The 19919-nt window shown below is 38.2% G+C and overlaps 2 protein-coding genes and 1 pseudogene across 4 annotated transcripts; 1 reads left to right on the top strand and 2 right to left on the bottom strand.

The window, feature by feature from the left end:
- Positions 1–6119: 6119 nt before the first annotated feature.
- Positions 6120–8818, bottom strand: LOC122087984. Of its 3 annotated transcripts, XR_006142933.1 has the most exons (4): positions 8611–8818; positions 8280–8512; positions 6461–8137; positions 6120–6348 (listed from the first exon to the last, which is right to left on the bottom strand). XR_006142933.1 is itself a non-coding variant. In XM_042657126.1 (3 exons), exons 2-3 carry the CDS (start codon positions 7945–7947, stop codon positions 6339–6341), a joined length of 1386 nt encoding a protein of 461 aa, XP_042513060.1. In that variant the 5' UTR covers positions 7948–8137; positions 8280–8818; the 3' UTR covers positions 6120–6338. The 3 variants fall into 3 exon arrangements, 1 of the variants encoding a protein (XP_042513060.1); XR_006142932.1 differs by having other exon boundaries at positions 8280–8818; XM_042657126.1 differs by having other exon boundaries at positions 6572–8137; positions 8280–8818.
- A 1296-nt stretch (positions 8819–10114) lies between these two features.
- LOC122089486 lies at positions 10115–11478 on the bottom strand (annotated as a pseudogene).
- A 6228-nt stretch (positions 11479–17706) lies between these two features.
- On the top strand, positions 17707–19507 carry LOC122090127 (peroxidase A2-like). The gene is made up of 4 exons (XM_042659977.1): positions 17707–17937; positions 18112–18303; positions 18401–18566; positions 19095–19507. Exons 1-4 carry the CDS (start codon positions 17707–17709, stop codon positions 19505–19507), a joined length of 1002 nt encoding a protein of 333 aa, XP_042515911.1.
- The last annotated feature ends 412 nt before the right edge of the window (positions 19508–19919 follow it).

Below are 19919 nucleotides of genomic sequence, written 5' to 3'. Positions count from 1 at the left end.
TTTTTTGGCGGAAGATTAGGTTCAGTGACAAGCAGAGGAATCGGGCAGAGAGAATTAGATCAACAGAATTTTTATTGTTTAATCTTTTCTTTTTTTCGGATTTAATAGCTTCCCTGCGCTTTGTATTAAAAGATGCAACATGAAAAATTACAGGAAATTTACATTAATTTGTTTTTCAGTATTTTTTTTTTTCATACTTGATTGGTAAATATGATCTCTGTCCTGATTTAAAGATCTTCATTTGAGATTATTTTCTAAAATATTGAACTCATTGCTCATGTCACTCGAGGCATGTGTGAAAGCAGCTTGTGAGATGAATGGGGGCATGGAGGATGCTCACTTCATTCACGGCATGTCCTGAACTCATAATTTTTTTTTGAGAAAATTACATTGCCACCCCCTGAATTTTGGTCCTTATTCAATGCTACCTCTTAGACTTTTCGAAACGTCAAAGCCACTCCTTAAAAATTCAAACAATTCTAAATTGGTCTCTGCCATTAGCCGATCATATTAAGTGAATGAAAATCTGTAAGTGTTTTTATAATATACCCAAAACACCCCCACCTATTGTGAGAGGATAATATTGACCTCCCTTTCATTTCTTCTTCTAAACCCATCTCATTCTCACTCCCCACTCACTCAAATAGGGTCGAACAAGAAGGAAGAAAACGGTAACCTGCAACTCGATCGTGCCCTCCGACGTGAAATTCTCAGGTAGAAAGCTGACCGGCGTGCGAACCTCTCCCCTCCGGCGTGTGAACCCGCTGAAGGTGCAAATGCATTATGGCCACCCAGATGTGTTTGATAGATTCTGGTTCCTTACTCGGGGTGGCATTAGCAAGGCTTCCAGAGTAATCAACATCAGTGAAGACAAATTTGCTGGATTCAATTGCACATTGCTGGGTGGCAATGTGACGCATCATGAATACATTCAGGTTGGTAAGGGAAGGGATGTTGGATTTACTCAGATATCAAAGTTTGAAGGGAAGGTTGCAAGCGACAATGGTGAGCAGGTTTTAAGCAGGGATATCTACCGGTTGGGGCATAGGCTGGATTTCTTCCGGATGCTCTCATTCTTTTACACCACAATTGGATTCTATTTCAACACAATGATGGTGATCTTGACAGTCTATGCATTTTTATGGGGCTGCCTTTATCTTGCTCTAAGTGGCATTGAAGCTGCTATGATGGAGAATTCTAACAATAACAAAGCTCTTGGCACAATCTTGAATTAGCAATTCCTCATCCAGATGGGTCTTTTCACTGCCCTCCCAATGATTGTGGAAAACTTTTTTGAGCATGGATTTCTTAAAAGCAATATGGGATTTCTTGGCGATGCAGCTCCAGCTTTCATCTGTCTTTTACACATTTTCTATGGGAACTCATTCGCATTTCTTTGGCCGGACCATCCTTCATGGGGGTGCAGGGTATCAAGGAACAAGGCTTGGTTTTGTTGTGGAACATAAGAGCTTTGCTGAGAACTATAGACTCTATGCTCGTTCTCATTTTGTGAAGGCAATTGAGCTTGGGGTATTACTGAGGGGAGGTTTGCACGACGGAGGGAAGAGGTTCGCACGTCAATCAGCTTTCTCCCTGATAATCGCACGCCGGAGGGCACAATTGAGTTGCAAGTTACCGTCTTCTTCCTTCTTCTTGTTCGACCCTATTTGAGTGAGTGATGAGTGAGAGGGAGATGGGTTTAGAAGAAGAAATGAAAGAGAGGGCAATATTGTCCTCTCACAATAGGTGGGGGTATTTTGAGTATATTGTAAAAAAACTAACAGATTTTCATTCACTTAACACAGTCGACTAACGGCAGGGACCGATTTGGAATTGTTTGAATTTTTAGGGGGTGGCTTTGACGTTTTGAAAATTTCAGGGGGTGGCGTTGAATAAAGACCAAAGTTCAGGGGGTGACAATGCATTTTTTTTTTTTTTTTTTTTTTAATTTATTTGAAGGAGACATGATAAATAAACCAAACAGAAATACATATGGAGCTGAGGACATGAGTTTGTTTTTTAATGAGTAATAGGGTTATAATAATGCCGACCATAGGATGAGGACTAGTGGGTTGAACCCTCTCTTTGCCTAACTTGGATCCTTTATGGTTGTTTGAGGTTTGAACTTGGAAAGGGAGACAATGAAACATCAACTTTAATGGAAAGTTAAATCACCATTATTATATATGTATGTCATCAAATGATTTGTTCTTTGAAGCTTTGATACACATAAGATAGGATAGGATGGATGTAACTATTACATATATCAAAGTAAGACAGAGTGACAGACATCTCTATGTTTGCTGATGTAAATATACACATCTCTTCCATCTTTTTTTCAATTAATTTTAATGGAAAGAGATCCTTTTGAAATAACAATAAATAATTATTCACTTGGCTGTTAACCAATCGAAATGTGTGGATTTGGATCTTTCCTTTCCATCTTTAGTGACTGTTTGTCCAGATCTCTTCATCTCTCTTTAACTAATTGTCAAATAGTTTTATTAATCAAGATTGGAATTGGCTAATCTAGTGAATTTGGTGAAGCCCAACAAAATGAGGTTCCCATCCCATCAACTTGCACAGCTTATTTGGTTCATGGAAAATCTGAATTGGTCAGAAATAGGCTAGAAGCGGCCAAAATATGCCCATAACCCTAGAATTCCAGTTAGAATCAACTAGTATTGGGATTGCCCTTCCTATCCAAATCGGCTAGCTTATCAGATCCCGATCCTGATTTACCTGTACTTAAGAAAGAAAAAAGGCATGGAGAGAGAGAGAGAGAGAGAGAGAGGAGGCAAGGCATGCCATGGAATGTGGAATGTGTCTGAAAAGGAATGAAAGATCACTTTTATAGAGCGGAAAAAGGATGGGAAGTGAAGGGTGCAATCTTCTACAGGCAAGATAAAGAATGATTGGGACTGAGAGATAAAACGGCACAATGGCAGGCATTAGAAGAAGATGATGGAGAGAAGACTTAGTGAGGGGTTGAAATCTTGAAAAATGATACTCTTTTTTTGACTTTGTTTCTAATCATATTTCCCTCATCTTTCTTTCTTCTCCTTTGAATTAAACCCAGAGAGAAAGAGAGAGAGGGGAACCCTATGATTTGAGGAATTTTACTTTTATTTCTTTTTCCGAAGAAGAGGAACAGGTTGAAATTAACTGCTGGGTGTCTATGATTGTGATTAGTATATTATATGTTGGTTCTTTACTTTCTTACTTACTTAGGAGGACCCTCTCCCCTTGTGATTGATTATATGTGAAAACATGCTCCCATCCCCTTTTAATATCTGTGGCTTTCTGGGACGTCACATCACTGCATCTGCCTGCCTTCCTTTATCACTGTATTTCCGTTGACCAACCCCACTACTCCTTCTTCCCTCAGTACCTCCTTATTTTACCTCTTTCGATTTTCATGCATGTTGTCTTTCTCCTTTTTGAGATAGAGAAAAGAGAGAAGATAATCTGTGTTATCAGGAAAGAAAGGGTGGCTTCAGGTTCCACAGTGGAGGGGTCAGTTGTTTACAGGTTAGTTAATTTGAATTAATTAGCATGTAACAGTTAGTTAATTTAAATTAACATAATATACATAGAGGGATCAAAGCACCAGGCCTGGCCTTGCCATCAGATTCCTGCATTAGTCCTATGTTACTTGTTTCATTGCTAAAAAAATTAGTAAGCTGGCAACATCAACCTTAGGAAGTTCTTCCAAGTATCCAAGGAGAAGAGAAAATCACACCCACACTGTAGGCCATTTTAGATCCACGTAAGGAAGGATAGAAGGTTCATATGCTACTCCGTCGGTAGGATTAGGGGTGTCAAAGGGCTAGATTCCCTAATGTCTCTTAATTCAACCTAAGCCATACCCAGCCCTACGTTGGGCTGGGATATCTTAGCCCAGGCCCTATTGGGTTTAGCCTAATTAGGCCCAGCCCAGCCAAACCCTGATAGACCCTGATTGAGCCAAGCTTAACCCAATCCAGCCCAGCCCATTACTGGTTACTTGGTTACTTGACCTTGCTGTATTACATAGACTAAAGACCAAAGTTTTGTTTAGATGTAGATTGTGGAAAATGGAATGCTAGCTGAAATTTATGCCCGGGCCCTGTTCGAGCTCAGGGAAAGTTTTGGCTGATCGGACTTTTTTGACACCCCTACACCATCTCTAGAGGAGGTGACCTAGGAAAACATGAGGCTTCTAAAGCAACAATTTACCACCTTGATCTTAAGGAGATGATCATTTTTAAAAGGAAGAAGAATTGTTACGTGCATCGATAATCGTTCGAAGTATCACTGCATGAATTATTGTCTTGCATGGGACGATCCACATAGTTGCTAGAGTGTAAACACGGGAATACTTGTCTGTGTATTCTAAATTATGGAAGTAGTTTAATTAAGACTATCTTTTGATCAAGTTAAGACTCCGTTAAGTAATGGGAAAAGTACGTTATTAGAGGTTTATTTATTTATTCATTTATTTTAATCACCAGATCAGAGAGAATATATACACGAATTTCGCAAGCCATAAACAACCCTTCAGTGCCAAAGATTCCAGAATTTTACTATTGTCATCCATCTGAAATACTCCCTCATCATTTTCCCATTTCCAGCGATTTCTTTCTGGACAAACAATCTCTGCTCCAACTCTACCATAAACATTCAATCCATGTGGTCATATGCTGAGTTTAAGCCATAATACCAAGTAACATATCTGATTAACTGCTAAGAAAGCCATACGACAGGCTGGAGGAGCCATATCAATATTCAGATCCAAGAGTTAATTCATCTTACATGATTGCCCAGGATTTGTCCTGTGAGAGGGTCGTCTCCAAATGAATTCTTCCCATCAAGATGCACCTATTAATGAATACAGACAATAATTCGAATATTTCACTTCACAGAAAGATATGGAAACAGTAGTACCCTAAATGTATTGAACCATCCTACAGGTTGGAATTCTACAAGCCAAACTAGCAGATTAGATCTGTAACATCAACTAAAAGCATTGAAGTTTGAACTTAATCCAGCAGCTATTGGTTTCCAAAATTCATGGCTGATCCAACATCAATATCTTCCAACAACATTGAGTGCATCATCTATTGATTGACTAGATTCCATTTATTAAATAATATCCAACATTTCGGTTTTCAGAAATGTTAAGACCCAAATTTAAGTGAGAATAGATGATGCAAATTTCATCCAGTTGCTGTTCTGCAATTATTATTCAACATTGGACAGCTGTTGAATCTCTTCTTACAAGTAATAACCTCTACCTCCTAATAGAGGTTTTCCCAATTTGTCTTCAAACTTGAATCCTTGAATTATTAAACAAAAGCCTACAATATATAATATAAACTAGTGTCTTTTCCCAAGGTACAATTGAAGATATTGATTGTGATTGTCGTCGATATTAGTAAGTAAATTTGAATTTATTTGAAACCTAAGCGTTCCTTCAACATGAATGGTGTAACTGTACATCATAGATAAATCTAAAACCTTATTTGATAGAGAGATTGATCATTTAACTTGTTATTACTGTCATCAATACAAACATTACCGACAAATAGTAAAACCTGACAACATACTCCTCAACTATGCAAACCTAAGGTGCATGCGCTGCTTGTAGTTGGTAGGCAAAAATATCCAATTCATGGCTTCACTCATCTCAACTCAAGTAGTGACCAACTCAATGCCTAGAGCCTGATTATGCTATTGGCACTTGATCCACCAGACTCAAGTTGTGCCCTTTAGCTTAGCCTCTACAATTTAAATCTTTCTTGCATCAATCACCCTGTACCAACTGAAAAATATTTCCAAACTATGAAACCAGTTAAGGTACTATTCTGGGTTGTTATCCCATAGAAATTGAGGACCTTCAGCTTCCCTCCTCTTTTAACGCTATAAAGAGGATCAGAGGATCAACATATCAACCAACTCCATATTGTGGTGGTGGTGTAACATGAGACTGATGCTATGGGATGGAGTTGGAAGTATCCCCAAACTAAATGGACTCTTTCCTTTATCAAAAGCCACCAATCGGTCAATAGTAGCATGCATTGATGTCATCCTCTATTTCTTAATATAAATTCTCGGAGAACCCAAAGAGGCGAGCTAAATTTTGCACAAAATACTTGTCCTTGGACCACGGAAACCAAATATGCCATTATAAACAAATACATGAAGTATGAATCTTGCAAATGGATGTACAACACTTTGCCTGCCTCTACGGTACAAATTGAGTTGTCTACAAATAGAAACAAGCATACTCTCTCCTTTGAGGAGAAGAGCAAATTTCTAGTCTCTCAGCATCAGCACAACCTTGGCTAGCTGTGAAACTAAAGTGAACTGCAATAAAAACCAAACACAATGAACAAATTAAGAATGCATAATTAAACAAGGGAGGGAAAGAACAATTTGAAGAATAAGGTAAAAATGCATAAAGGAAATTTCCACTAACTCAGGTGCTGGTAAATATGTATGCTGACTGAATTCTGGAAGAAGCCTTAAATTGTCAGAAATTCTCTGTGAATGAAGATTATTAGATATAGAAAAATGATATCAATTCAACCTTCTTCGTCTAGTTGCACGCGGAATTCCACTGTCCACATATGAAGCCATAGAAGCATCAGCTCTTCTTCTGGAGGATGAAGAGGAAAGTGACCTCATCGACTCTATTTCAGCAGTGTTATCCAATGTCTGGTTCTCTGACTGTATAACTGCAGCAATGCTGGAAACAGAGTCTCTGTCCTCAACTAATGGAGATTGGGTATTGCTTCTTCCCATGGGACGTCCAAGAAAATATGCCTGAACAAGTCTTTCAGCAGAGGAAAGGTGTGAAATTGAAGCAGCCCTTTGTGATTGTGACCTCAAAGATCGCAAAGGTGGAAGTTGCCGGCTGCCATATGTCTCAGAGCTGCCACTAGAGCCTTGTGATAAATCAATTATCTCCGGCTCTGTTCTGCCAAAGCAACGCTCTAAAAGTGAATATCGGCCTGAAACCTGCCTCCGGATTTGAGCTAGAATTCGATTGGATGATGAATTAGGTCCATCTGGTGGTTGGATTCCCGGAGTTAGAATCCGATTGGGTAATGAATTAGGAGGCATATCTGGCATCTCATCAGCAGCATCAAGATCTTGACGACGTGGAATCCACTCCCTCATCACATCAAACCTACTGCCAAGTCGCCTAATCATCTGAGTGAAGTAAGAATCCTCAATTTGAGCGGCCGTATGAACCCACTGCCTAAAGCTTTCAACCCGCCGTGCATGGGGTCTTGGTGGGATCTTCAATCCCGACTCGTCTTCCTTCTCTGGCTCATGGGTATCATTTCCACGGCCGTAAATTGGTGTAATGTTCATATCCGTGACCTCTCCCTTGCACACAGGGCATTCCTTCGTATCCGAATGAATGTGTAACCACTGATAAAGACAGGGCCAACAGAATAAGTGACCACAACAAGTGAGGACTGGTTTCCTAGCTATATCTAAGCATATGTTGCACTCGAAGAAACTACCACCATCACTTCTATCACTACCACTACCACTACCACTGCCCTCCTCTGATTTGTTGCTCTTCCCCAACGCCTTGGCTACCAAATCACTTGCATTCCCTTTGCATGTTTTATTGCTATCTGTGGTTCTATCCTCCGCAGCTATACTGCCCTCCCCAATCTGCAGTTCACCCGTGCTACCGGAGCTGAAGATCATTTCCACCGGTATATCCCTTGCCTCAGGTGGAAGCCTCCCCTGCCTCCACCTCCAACGATGCCTAGCCCTGACTGTGACTGCTTCGAATTGTCGAATACGTTCTCCAATGTTTCCTAATTCAGCCGACCCTAATTCGGGGTCCAAATCGGGTGATGGCAGAGCAGAAGGGTCCAGATTTAAATCAAGTTCCATCATGTCGTCCCTTGCTTCACGCATCAAGGGAGAAAAGGAACGCATCAAGGGAGAAAAAGATATAAAATCAAACCCTAAGCTATTCTGCTGGAGATTGCAGTAGTAATGCTCCCTCTCCTCCAAATCAATTACAATGTGAAAATATAATCCTTTTATCCACAAATCTATGTTTCTATTCCTCTATCAACAAGATAACCAAAGGATGGCAACTTGGTCGGGCCCCGTCAAAGAAAACCTAAAAGTATAGGTTTCGTTCATGTCAAGTTTCAAGCAAGAAGAAAGTGAGAAGTAAATCACACAAGCAAATGATCCAATTCAACGCTCTTTACAGGAAAAAAAAAAAAAAAGACAACAAGAGAAAAGACAAATTCTCTCACCAATTTCAACGTTTTCTGATAGAAATGATCAAAAGGAGAGATACATAGAGCCGAAGCCAAAACCAACCACTTCGAAGACGATCGGAGTCGTCGGACTCAAGTCCCGGTGGAAACTTGACACGGAATTTGAATCAGGACACTTTCCTTTTGTCAGTGATGGTCCTTCGTTTGAGGCCTACCAAAAGAATTCCGCCGAGAGGATCCACGAAAGAGAAGGAAAAAGACGAAGCCACCTACTTGGAACAAAAACCACCTCAGATCAAGTCTCCGCAGAACCCTGATGAAGGCTTTTTAAGCAGAAGGAAACCTATCATCTCCCTCACTAAATTACCTTCAACAAGAGTACCACGTGCCATGGCCGGCAAGGTCTCTTCCTTTGATCTGGTTTCCACTACCAAACGAAACCAGAGAAGTCTTTGGGGGAATAAGTACAAAACGAAAGACGATGATTCAGAGAAGAGACAGAGAGAGATTCAATGTAAATCCTCTCTGTCATCACATTAGCGCTTAATAGAGAGAGAGAGAGAGAGAGAGTCGCTGATTGTGATTTGTGATTTGTCATATGTGAGAGAGAGAGGCGCCAAACCGCGAAGACGATAAAAAGCGTTAGGCTCTCTGTTCGGCTTTTGACATTTCCAAATGATCTTCAAATCTTCCGTGAATCCTGATGGACGAATGAAGTGTGGGGGTGGGACCATCTGATTGGGGTTGTTCATATTTTCGAAGATCATCTACTTTATTGGCCGTAGGATCAAAATCTAAATAATAGAGCTTCCTTGTTCCCTTTCTCCAATTATTATTATCATTAAAGAAAAGGAATAATCTCGTCTGGCTAAGCCTCATCCTCATGATTATTAGTTCATCACATCATCTTCTTCTGTCTAATATATTAATCTAAGATTCCAAACACAAACTTTTAGAGAATAGTAATAACCTAACCGTCCAAATCTAGAAGATGCTTAGAATTTGGAAGCATCGCAACCGTCCAATCCAGCGTTCAGACTCGGAGTTTGGGATGTAAGATAAGGACAGCCACGTGTCTAATTTATTCTTCATAACCAGGCTGGCAAATGTCTGAAATCAGTGGGGGGCCGGGTCCAACTCTAGTGTCTAGCCTAGGATGTTAGAGCCCAGACCTGTCAGTGGGCTTCATAGCTGATTTGGGTCAGTGGCCCTTGTGGGTTACTGGACTGGACTCGTTATTAGCCATGACTCAACTCGGCCCATTTACATCAGAGCAGGTGAAGGAGCCATCGGAGTTAGAAGGTTTGTCTTTGGTGCCAAACTCTAGCCCGCACCGGCAGCCCAACTGGTTAAAGATTGAAACTGGACTGACCGATTAGTAAAAGGCCTGGTGCAGGGCCTACCTCGATTAGTGATGGGTCGGCAACAGTGTTTGGTAGTGGCAATATGGGCACTGGTAAACCTGATTAGTCCTTCTAAGGCCATTTAGCATGATTATAGACCGTTGAAGGTCCATTTAGAGCTTGATTGTGAGCCGATTAACCAATTAGTCCCTTTATAACCCAATATCTCTTTTAACCCCATTAAAAGTAGTTCGATAATGGATCGATAATTGACGGATTGAATGGAATGTATTCATGCCTTAACCTACTAATCTTTATTATCTAATGATTGGTAACAGTGCAAGGCCTTAAGTTGGTGGGGGTCAATTAGGCTGGCTGAAACTTATAGGACTCGAAATCTATGTTGGGTTCGTTTATGACCCAATATATAAAAGAAAGGGCTACAGTCCTTCGGTGAAAGAAAACTCTCTTTTGGGCTTATTGGGTTGAACTGACCATGATGGTTATTCATCCTAATAAAGGTTAACTTCAGTCAACCAACTTGCCATCTAATCTATTATGTCCATAGGTTCCGGTGAGTGGGCTAAGGTTCCTCAAATTTATCATACACTGAACAAGGATTGCAGTCTGACTACTACTGAAGGTGTTGACAATGGGGATGGTATCAACACTGGTGGTGGAGTACACCTCTTGACCAGACAGCAAAAGACCTTCGTTGAGTTGGAGGTTGGAGTAGTAGTTATTGTCAAAGGTGTCGGGCGTTGTGAGATCGAGATTGGTGATGATAGTCTCGCAGGTACTATCAATTTGAGGATATATATATATATATATATATATGTTGAAGATTAGCCAAATAAGTTGTGTTTAATGTTGGGTCTGGCTGCCTATGCCACTAAAGTTGTGTAGGCGAAAGTTGAAAGTACGACATTTAGGGTGCCCAAATGTATGAGCACCTACACTGTACACAAATTTATTTATTTATTTTGTGTTGGGATCTACAAGGTGAGAGGTTAAAGATTAAAATTACTTTTACTAAATAGTGACACTAACTCCGAAATGTTGAGGCCTTTGACAGTAAACTTAGAAATGGAAGTGCTTAAATCTTGAATGGAGATAGAAATAAGGCATTGGCTCCATTTTGATCTGTAGTTGTGCTATCCCCTTTTCCCCAATAGAACATTCTATGAAGGACCTCCTGCCTACAAAAAATACGTATAAAATTTAATTTGTGCAAGGACACAAAAAAAATATTTGCATCAGTTATTGACCTCTCCCTAATAGAACATTCCATGAAGGACCACCAGCCCTAAAAAATATATGTATGAAAATTAATTTGCGTAAGAAAATAAAAATATTTGCAACTCTTACTCAGGTTTATGTTGAGATGCAAGACTAAATGCTTTTTGTTTATGTATTAGCAAGTTGCATTTTTTATTTTTGGAAATAATCTCTTAAATTTAAAACAAGTCCGGTCTTGTTAGGACCAATTGTTGGAACCCCAAGAAGTGGCTCAGTTGGTAAGGACCGATTAAGAGTATTAATCCGTTTGGTCTATTTGCACAATTTAATGAAGATACCCATGGTCAAAACTGTAGCCCACACACCCTCTCCTCCATTAAAAATACCCAATATTTGGGGGTTTCAAACCCGCAACACTCATTGGTGCAAAACTACACATGGGAATCGGCGAAAACCCTCACCCTGAAAGAAAATTACTTAATTTGTTGGTAGAAAGACATACATACCAAATAAACAAAAATTTGAGCAGCATAGGTCACAACTCCATGGCAAGAGCTCTCTAAAGCAGCCTTGATGTTGTCATCTACATTGAACCTCCTAGCTGAGTTTGTATTAGGAAATGCATCTTTTTCACTCTGTATTTGTAGTGCCATTGTCCAACAAAAACTATTAAAAGAGAGATTATATCAAAGGAGCTCAATTATGGTGAATGAAGAATCTCCTCATCATAGCTAGGCATCTACACCCTATAATTTAATCAAATGAGGAAAGGTATTTGTGATCATGAAAAATAAATAGGGTGTAAAAGTTAATCATGATGAACACAGCATCTTAAAAAAATAAAAATAAAAAAATAAAATAAAAATAATTAGGTCACAATATCCCTATCCATAAGGAGAAATTTTTCATTCTCTATTAGTGAAAAGAAAAAGTTTTATCGACCTTTATTATCTAAACGACAAGCACCAAGACCAACTCCACATGTCAGTTTTCAGCCAAGTCAAAGTTGGTAAAGTGGCAAAATAAAAATATTAAAAAATCCAATACCATTGAGTGGATGCATGCCAATTAACGATGTAAGAGTCAGGATTAGAATGGCCCGTCGATTTAGGTAATAATAAATCAAAGTCGATCTTGATTCAACTAATCCCGCTCAATCGATCTTTGTATGAAAACTAAGGTTAGGGAATGTTTTGATCGATTCCAAAAGATTTCTCACTGGACTGAATCCCGATCTCGATTCTATGTTCTGAAATCTTCATGCCAATGCATGATGAGCCAATTTCTTAAGAAGATCTCGTGGTAGGTCTCGAGTCTCAACACATCATGCCCAAACAAGGCCGACACAAAATCCTGAAGAAGAAGAAGTAACTGTGGGTCCACAACAGTAAGTCATATTTTCTTGCCCACAAAAATAACCCTAGACAAGTAGTCTCTAACATTAAATTAAACATTTTTATGTCAGAAATTAATAAAATAATATGGCACCCCATCATCAGGTGGTCCACATGGGTAAGTGTTGAATGGCACTCCATCATCAGGTGGTCCACATGGGTAAGGTTCCAACACTCGAAAAAAAAAAAATTGAAGTTGGTCCAAAATAGTTTTTAAAAGAAACCCACTTTGTTTTGTAGAATTTGGGTTTGTTAAACGGCTGGGCCAGCCTGGTTCGGGCTGGTCCCCATATAAAATAAAAAATTTGGGGTGTTTCTAAAACAGAATTTAACAAAACTGGACCTAAGCCCAATGTACCATCTAAATCAGTATTAAATAAAACTAATTATAATATACCTGTTAAAGCCAAAGTCTCTAAAACCTATTAGAGAATAGTACTAGGTGAAGTAAAATATATTAAAAAATCCAATACCATTCAGAGGGTGCATATGCCAATAAGCATTTCAACAGTTGGATTGGCCGGTCTAGATAAGAATAAGCCAAGGTGGATCCCGATTTTTATAAATCCCCCCAATCATTCGATCTTGGGACAAAAATTATGGTTAAAATCAAGGATTAAAGTATTGGTATTGATCACCGTATTGGTCAGCTAAACTTAAGATACGTATCAGAGGATATCATATCGTATTGAAGATACACTAAGATATGCTAAAGTTTAAGGATTAAAGTGTCGGTATCAATCACTTTATCGATCAATTAAAGTTAAAATACGCATCGAAAAAATATCGTATCGTATTGGAGATACTTTAAACCATGGTTAAGACATGTTTTGTCTAATTTGGATCAATTTCTATTTGATTCTGGATCTCAATTCCGGGATTTTAAACCTTGAGGCCAATACATAGTTGGGTTTGCAATTGGATTCGAGTCTTAATTTTGACACATAATCATTCCATACCGTTCCCTAGACATCCAACAGTTAAAATTGTTCCAATATCGCTCTTGATCTACTGTTTCACAAGACACACTAGGTGTGTAATCCACCCAGCCAATCCTAGCCTTAGGTTGCCATGGGATATATCAGCCCAAGCCAAGCAAGCATGGCCTTGATTGACCTTGATTGGGTCAAGTTGGGACGGATTAGCCTTAATTGACCTTGGTAGTATGATGAATTAAATAACGGAAGTAAATAAGTTAATTTCATAAATCATAATGAGGGTGCGTGGAGGTGGATGGTGGTGAATAATGATGAATTAAGAATATTTGTGAATTAAAAAAAAATAATAATAATACAGGTGCGATGGCATGTTGGTGGTGATACATATTTTTACACAGGTCAAGTTGGGTCGGGCTGGGCTCAGCCTAGGCCCCAGACCCAACCCAACACGGCCCAGACCATGGCCCAAACCCGTGTTTCAAAATTTCGATCCAAACCTACCTTGTGCCTTGAACAGTTCATCCTAGCCTTATGGTTTCTTAGGATATGCTTGGGTGGGTTTCGGACTAGGATTTTTGACACACTAGCGTAATACATGGAATGGAACCCCTATGTCGGAAGCAACATGTTGTCTAATGAGATCACAAATTACAAGTGTCTCGAAAAGCTTTATTACAATTTTGTGAGGCAATCCACATCGATATAATGAAAGTGAAGGGTCCACAACAATGACAAAGAAACCCCCCAACAAACAATCCGTTTGCCAAGCAGAGTCTCACGAAATCTTCCTTCTTTACCTTCAGTTATATTTGAAAATGACTTACATGGTTGATCTGTTGTTGAAGAAGACTTTTACCATAAAATCTAATAAATATTATTAGATTCCATTGAGGCAGAATTAATTGTGAGTATTAATAAATTTGGTGTTCATGCATTCTCTATTTATAGGGGGGAATGAACCTTTGGAAATATTTGTTCTAAAGGATGAATCTCTCAAAAGGCGCAAAGAAAGTAGTTGTTACTTATCGATGCTTGATGAGTGCTAGATTGAGAGGAGGAACCGTCATCGACGGTGACATGCTAGAAGTGAAAACCCAAATGATGCCATACTAGCTACCAATATCCAACGTCGACCAGAAAGAAAACTAGACCAAGTTTGGTCTGGAACAAAAACTAACATCACACACCAAACGCTTGACTTAGAGCCCGTTTGGTATCGTTTCTGTTCCAGAAACGTCGTTTCGAATAAAAAACGAAAATTTTAGTTTCTGTGTCAAAATGTAGTTTTTAAACGAAAAAATGGTGTTTCAAAATTTCATATTTTTATCGGGAATGATATATATATATTTTTTTGTAAAATGGAACGAAACTGGGAAGACGGAGTTGGAGTTCCATCCAATCTCATTTTTTCAGTTTTTTTTTTTTTTTTTTTTTCACTTTTTGTTCCAAAAAAACAGAAACAGACCATAAGTGCACTAAACAGAAGATTTCGTTTTTTTGTTCTAATAGAATAAAAAAACTCCAAAAATATTTTTTTAGAACAATACCAAACGGAACCTTAGTGTATTTGTGTGTGAAAACAAATTATGGGTCTCTTCGAAACAAGAAGAAAAGAAGTTAAAACCTTACCTTCAAAGTACCCAACCCTATTAAAAAAAAAGAAAAAAGAACAAGACCGTTATCATTTCCGTAATAATATATTAATATCTTCACTCTGTTTTTACTTCCAATGTAAGACAAAAATTTCCCCACTTAAAAGCGCTTTGTTATCTGTCCTCATCTGTCTGCTGACTCTTCTTCTTGTGTTTCTATTCGGTAATAAAGTCTCTTTCATTAAATAAAAAAAAAAAAGCGCTTTTTTAAAAACAACTTTTCAAGAGTCGAACTTTGTGGGGGGAAAATACCCAAACCAGATTTAAAAAAATGTGAAAGGCATTTCAAAATTTCCTTTTAAAAACATTTTACAGCATAGAGACGGCTCCATATGTGGTACCACAGGTTTTCATTTCCATTTTTTTTTTTTATTTAACAAGAAAAATATATAAACAGACCAAATCCGAAATATAAGTGTCACACAACGTATCATGAATTTTAACTAAATATTTCCTAATGGTAGTAGCGGTTTTTACCATATCCTTAAGCCTATGAATAAAATAATTATTAGGTTTTACACAAAAATTTGGGTAATTTGAAAAGCTCTCCATATTTAACTAACTGGAGTGGTAACGAATATCCAAGGCCACAAAGCTAGAAGTTTGTGATTAGTATTGTCAAAAAAACTACTAAGATCTTTCATATCGCTTCACATTGTGTCCATTTTTCATCTTTTAGCTTTTTTTACCTTCTGTCTTTCTAGTTACTGCCTCACCACTTTTTCTTGTCAATAAATAATTTACCTGGAATGATACAATAATTGTTTATAATAAAGGAGAAAGTCCATCCTGAAATATTTTCCTTCTTGATGAAACTGGCCACTAGTAAGGCTGAGGTTCCTTGAGGTGGAAGTGTATTGGTAAATTGGTCAGTATTATATGGGTTTGTTTCCTGATGCTTGTGTCGACATGTAAACCAATAGACAACCAATAGTCAACCTGTTTCAAGATAATCACCTAGTCTTGGTTTTGTGATCCAAATAACACTTGCTTCCTATGTTTCCATATGTGATAGCAAATAACAAATATCACAGAGAATAAGTGTTTTCATTCTTAGACATATCAAACGATTGAAAGCATTACATAAGAAAATTGTTAAACGATTGATATGGAAAAAGCTCTGGTTTAAGACCCAGTGGGTTGGCAGCCCAAATTCTTTTCGAAAATTCACACTTAAATAATACATGCCACACATATTCCTACTGAGTATGGCAAAACACACAAAGTGGATCGATATCCACCCATTTAGACAGTCTACCTTTAGTGGGGATTCTTGCATTTGCAAGTCTCCAAATGAAGATCTTAAACTTATGGTGGAAATTGATTTTTCAGAAATACCATCACCACTGTGAGCAAAGAGAGGAGTAAGAGCACCTGTTTGAGAATCGATTGAAATTTGTCAATGAATTGATTTTGAGAAATTTGTTAACTAGCTAGAGATGTATAAATCAACACTTCCTCGTACAATTGATTATGTGTCTTAAATAATGAAGTTTATTAGCATTTTAGTTTGTTTTGATTCGAAGGGTATTTATGATCATGAATAATTGGGTGAGTTAATTAATGAAGAACCCAAATCTAATCATAGGGTTACATTAATCGTGGAAGAAACAAATTTTTAATTTCTAAACATTGTTTGTTGAAGAAAAAAAATTTCTAGAGCATTTAATTGTAACCACTTTAAAGCATAGACGTGCACCAAAGCTAGATTGAAATGTCAGTTTTCATCCAAGTCAAAGTTGACCAAGTGAGACAGGATTAATTATGAGTTTATCATAATCCAAGTGGAAAATAATTTAATGGCATGAAGAGACCTCGCTTGTATTTATTTAGTGTGTGCTCTCCTTACCTAATTAAGTAAATCTGAATTAAAACTTATTTAAATAATGTCTCGTGTCAAAACCATAATTTTTTGTTTGAAACGAATCTCAAATGTTAGAACAATTTTTTGTTTTTTTAAATCAGTTCATTTAAAAAAAAAAAAAAAACCATAGACACCAAACAGATGATTCCGATTTTTTTTTTGTTAACCAACATGTCTGGGCCAGCTTACATGCACCTCGACTAATCCTCAGGGAGACTAGCACAGCAACCCACCACCATGATCCCCACTTAAATCGAAGATGCACAGATGTAGAATCGAACTTGAGACCATGCGCTTAATCCACATAATCCCCAGTTCACCCTAACTATCTAGGCAACCCACGGATGGATACAGAATAAATAAGAAAACACACACACACCCACTCACACAATACGTACGACAGGGTTCGATCCCACGCCCTCCTCCCCTGGGTGCCAACTCCACAAGCCGAAGCTACCACCACTACTAGGCTATCCTAGTGTACCCAACATAAGATTCCAATTTCTTGCTCTCATAAAACCAAAAGAATAGAAAGATGACCATCAAACACAACCCCTTTGAGTTTGTGCTCTCCATACCTAATTAAGCAAATCTCAACCAAATCCTTTTACTTTGAATTAAATTTACAAATTTTATACTTTAAAGAAAACTTGAGGAGCATAAACAAAATACAAATTAAATTTACAAATGATGAAAATGGAAAAGGACCCGTAAGTAAAATATGATTAGACAAGCTAGGTAGGAGCTACTGCTATAAGATTATCTTTTAAGCCTCTACTTTCTTCCCCATGATTAGACGAATGAATTTAGTTAGACGGCCAATTAATAAAAGAAGAGACTCTTCAAAATCAACTACACCACCTTTATTATGGTGGGAGCGCACTATCTTCCTTGTGATAGAAGCAATCACGTAACCTGATCCTTTCCAACTTCATCTATAAATAGAGTCAAACAGACTGTGGTTGCCCATATAGTTTGTAACATTACTTAGCCACACAACGTATACAAAGGCAAAGAAGTTTATTCTATTCCCATGATGTCGTCCTCTTCTTCCACCAGCTTAACAGTAGCAGCAGCTCTTCTCCTCCTGTGTGTGTCTATGATGATCAGTGGATCAACAGGTCAGTTGAGTGCTAATTACTACGGCCATACGTGCTCCACAGTGGCCACCATCGTCCAAAATCAGATACAAACCGCGTTACAGACCGACCCCAGAATTGGTGCCAGCCTACTTCGACTTCATTTCCATGATTGCTTTATACAAGTACGTGAGATTTTCTATCATTTGAAAGCTAGCCGTTAAAGAGAAGATGCCCATGTAGCTATAGCTTCTTATATCGGACTATCCATTTCTAATGTGAAATTATTATTTCTGCCGTAGACCTGATATTATATACACATATACTGTTTCACTAATTATGCTTATGCATGGTTTTAGGGTTGTGACGCATCAATTCTGTTGGACGACAGTGCCACTATACAAAGTGAGAAAAATGCCATCCCAAATATAAACTCGGTTAGAGGATATGAAGTAATTGACAACATCAAGTCTGCTGTAGAGAGTGCATGCCCTGGTGTAGTCTCTTGTGCAGACATTCTCGCCCTTGCAGCCGAAATAGGGGTTAACTTGGTATTTTATTAATTATTAATTTAGCAGCAAACAAATTCAGTTTTTATTTATTAAATTAATTACAATGTGCTTATACAATTGGCTTAATTACTTACAGGCAGGAGGTCCTTCATGGACGGTTCAATTAGGAAGAAGGGATAGTACAACCGCGAACCAGAGTCTAGCCAATACTACTATGCCTGCTCCCAATGACAGCCTCACTGATCTCAAGTCTAAGTTCTCAGACCGTAACATGAACACCAATGATCTTGTTACATTGTCCGGTATAACAATTTTTTCTTTTTTAATTTCATTTCTTAATTCTGATCATATGATATAGTCTCCTTCCAATAAAGTATCAGTGTATTTGCATTGCATTAATTAACAACCTGACCTTTGGTGAAGCTTAATCTTAGTCTAATCTAGGAAGTATTGATTTATTTTCCCCAATATTGGCGGTCTTGCTCAAGAAGCCGGCGATTGGGGGGCTCCCACCTCCAACCCAAATTTTTTGGGATATCTATACTGGAGCCAGTTTTGTACTTTTAAGGATTAGGGTTTCTCTGTAGAGTAATTTGTTTTAACACTATATCTATATCTATATATATATATATATAGAGAGAGAGAGAGAGAGAGAGGATGTGATCTCATAAGGAGGTGGTACATTAGGGTTTTGTAATTTCTTCTTTAGAATATATATTGGAAGCTCTAGTTTATCACTTAGCTGTGAATGGAGCCCATCTTCCGAGAACAACGTAAAATATTGTGTTATGCTCTAATCATCTTTATAATTGCGTGTGTGTGATCCTCAGGTGCCCATACATTCGGACGTGCCCGGTGTCTATCTTTCAGTTATCGACTATACAATTTCAATGGCACAGGCAATCCTGACCCGACTCTCAACACGACTTACTTGCAGACTCTCCAACAGCTCTGCCCTCAGGGTGGAAATGGGTCTGTCCTAGCCAACCTAGATCCGACCACTTCCAATGGATTCGATTATCACTATTACTCTAACCTTCAATTAAACCAGGGTCTATTACAAAGTGATCAAGAATTGTTTCCAACTTCGAATGCGGATACTATCTCTATAGTTAACGGTTACAGCAGAGATAACAACTCATTCTTTAACAGCTTTGGTCAGTCCATGATTAAAATGGGAAATCTCAGCCCATTAACAGGATCCCAGGGAGAGATCCGATTGAACTGCAGACAGGTTAATTAATGGAGCTAATTCATTTGAGTCAAATAATGTTTTAATTTGCTCCAGCTGATGGATATAGCTAATGCAACCCTTATGCAAGAACAAGTTTTTGCCAATTTATGGGATCTTCTTCTTATTTCTCCCTCTGCCTCTGATATTTATGTATTATCCTTTTGATAGTTGATCCCTCACCTGGTTTTCGATGTATCATCCTTTTGATATTTGTTTATGCATCTTACAATATTATGGGATTTTTTTTCTTCTATTTTTTCACAATCTTCTGGATTTTAATGTATTATCATTAATCTTTTGATAGTTGTTTCCCTCTCCCTTTGGCTTTTGATGTATCATCTTTTTGGTATTCTATCATTCAAGTTGTTTGAATCTTTCTTTGTTAGCCTGTTTGGCTTCGATGTTGTATTCTTTTTTTTTT

The sequence above is a fragment of the Macadamia integrifolia genome, chromosome 9 (assembly GCF_013358625.1).
Source record: "Macadamia integrifolia cultivar HAES 741 chromosome 9, SCU_Mint_v3, whole genome shotgun sequence".
NCBI lineage: Eukaryota > Viridiplantae > Streptophyta > Magnoliopsida > Proteales > Proteaceae > Macadamia > Macadamia integrifolia.
The sequence above is the reverse complement of the archived record's forward strand: the minus strand, read 5'-3'. Positions and strand labels throughout refer to the sequence as shown.

Coding starts and splice junctions, on each gene's coding strand:
- LOC122087984 (XM_042657126.1), bottom strand. CDS start 7,947: ATGCGTTCCTTTTCTCCCTTGATGCGTGAAGCAAGGGACGACATGATG.
- LOC122090127 (XM_042659977.1), top strand. CDS start 17,707: ATGATGTCGTCCTCTTCTTCCACCAGCTTAACAGTAGCAGCAGCTCTT. Junction 17,938..18,111: donor TCCATGATTGCTTTATACAA/GTACGTGAGATT, acceptor GCATGGTTTTAG/GGTTGTGACGCATCAATTCT. Junction 18,304..18,400: donor CCGAAATAGGGGTTAACTTG/GTATTTTATTAA, acceptor AATTACTTACAG/GCAGGAGGTCCTTCATGGAC.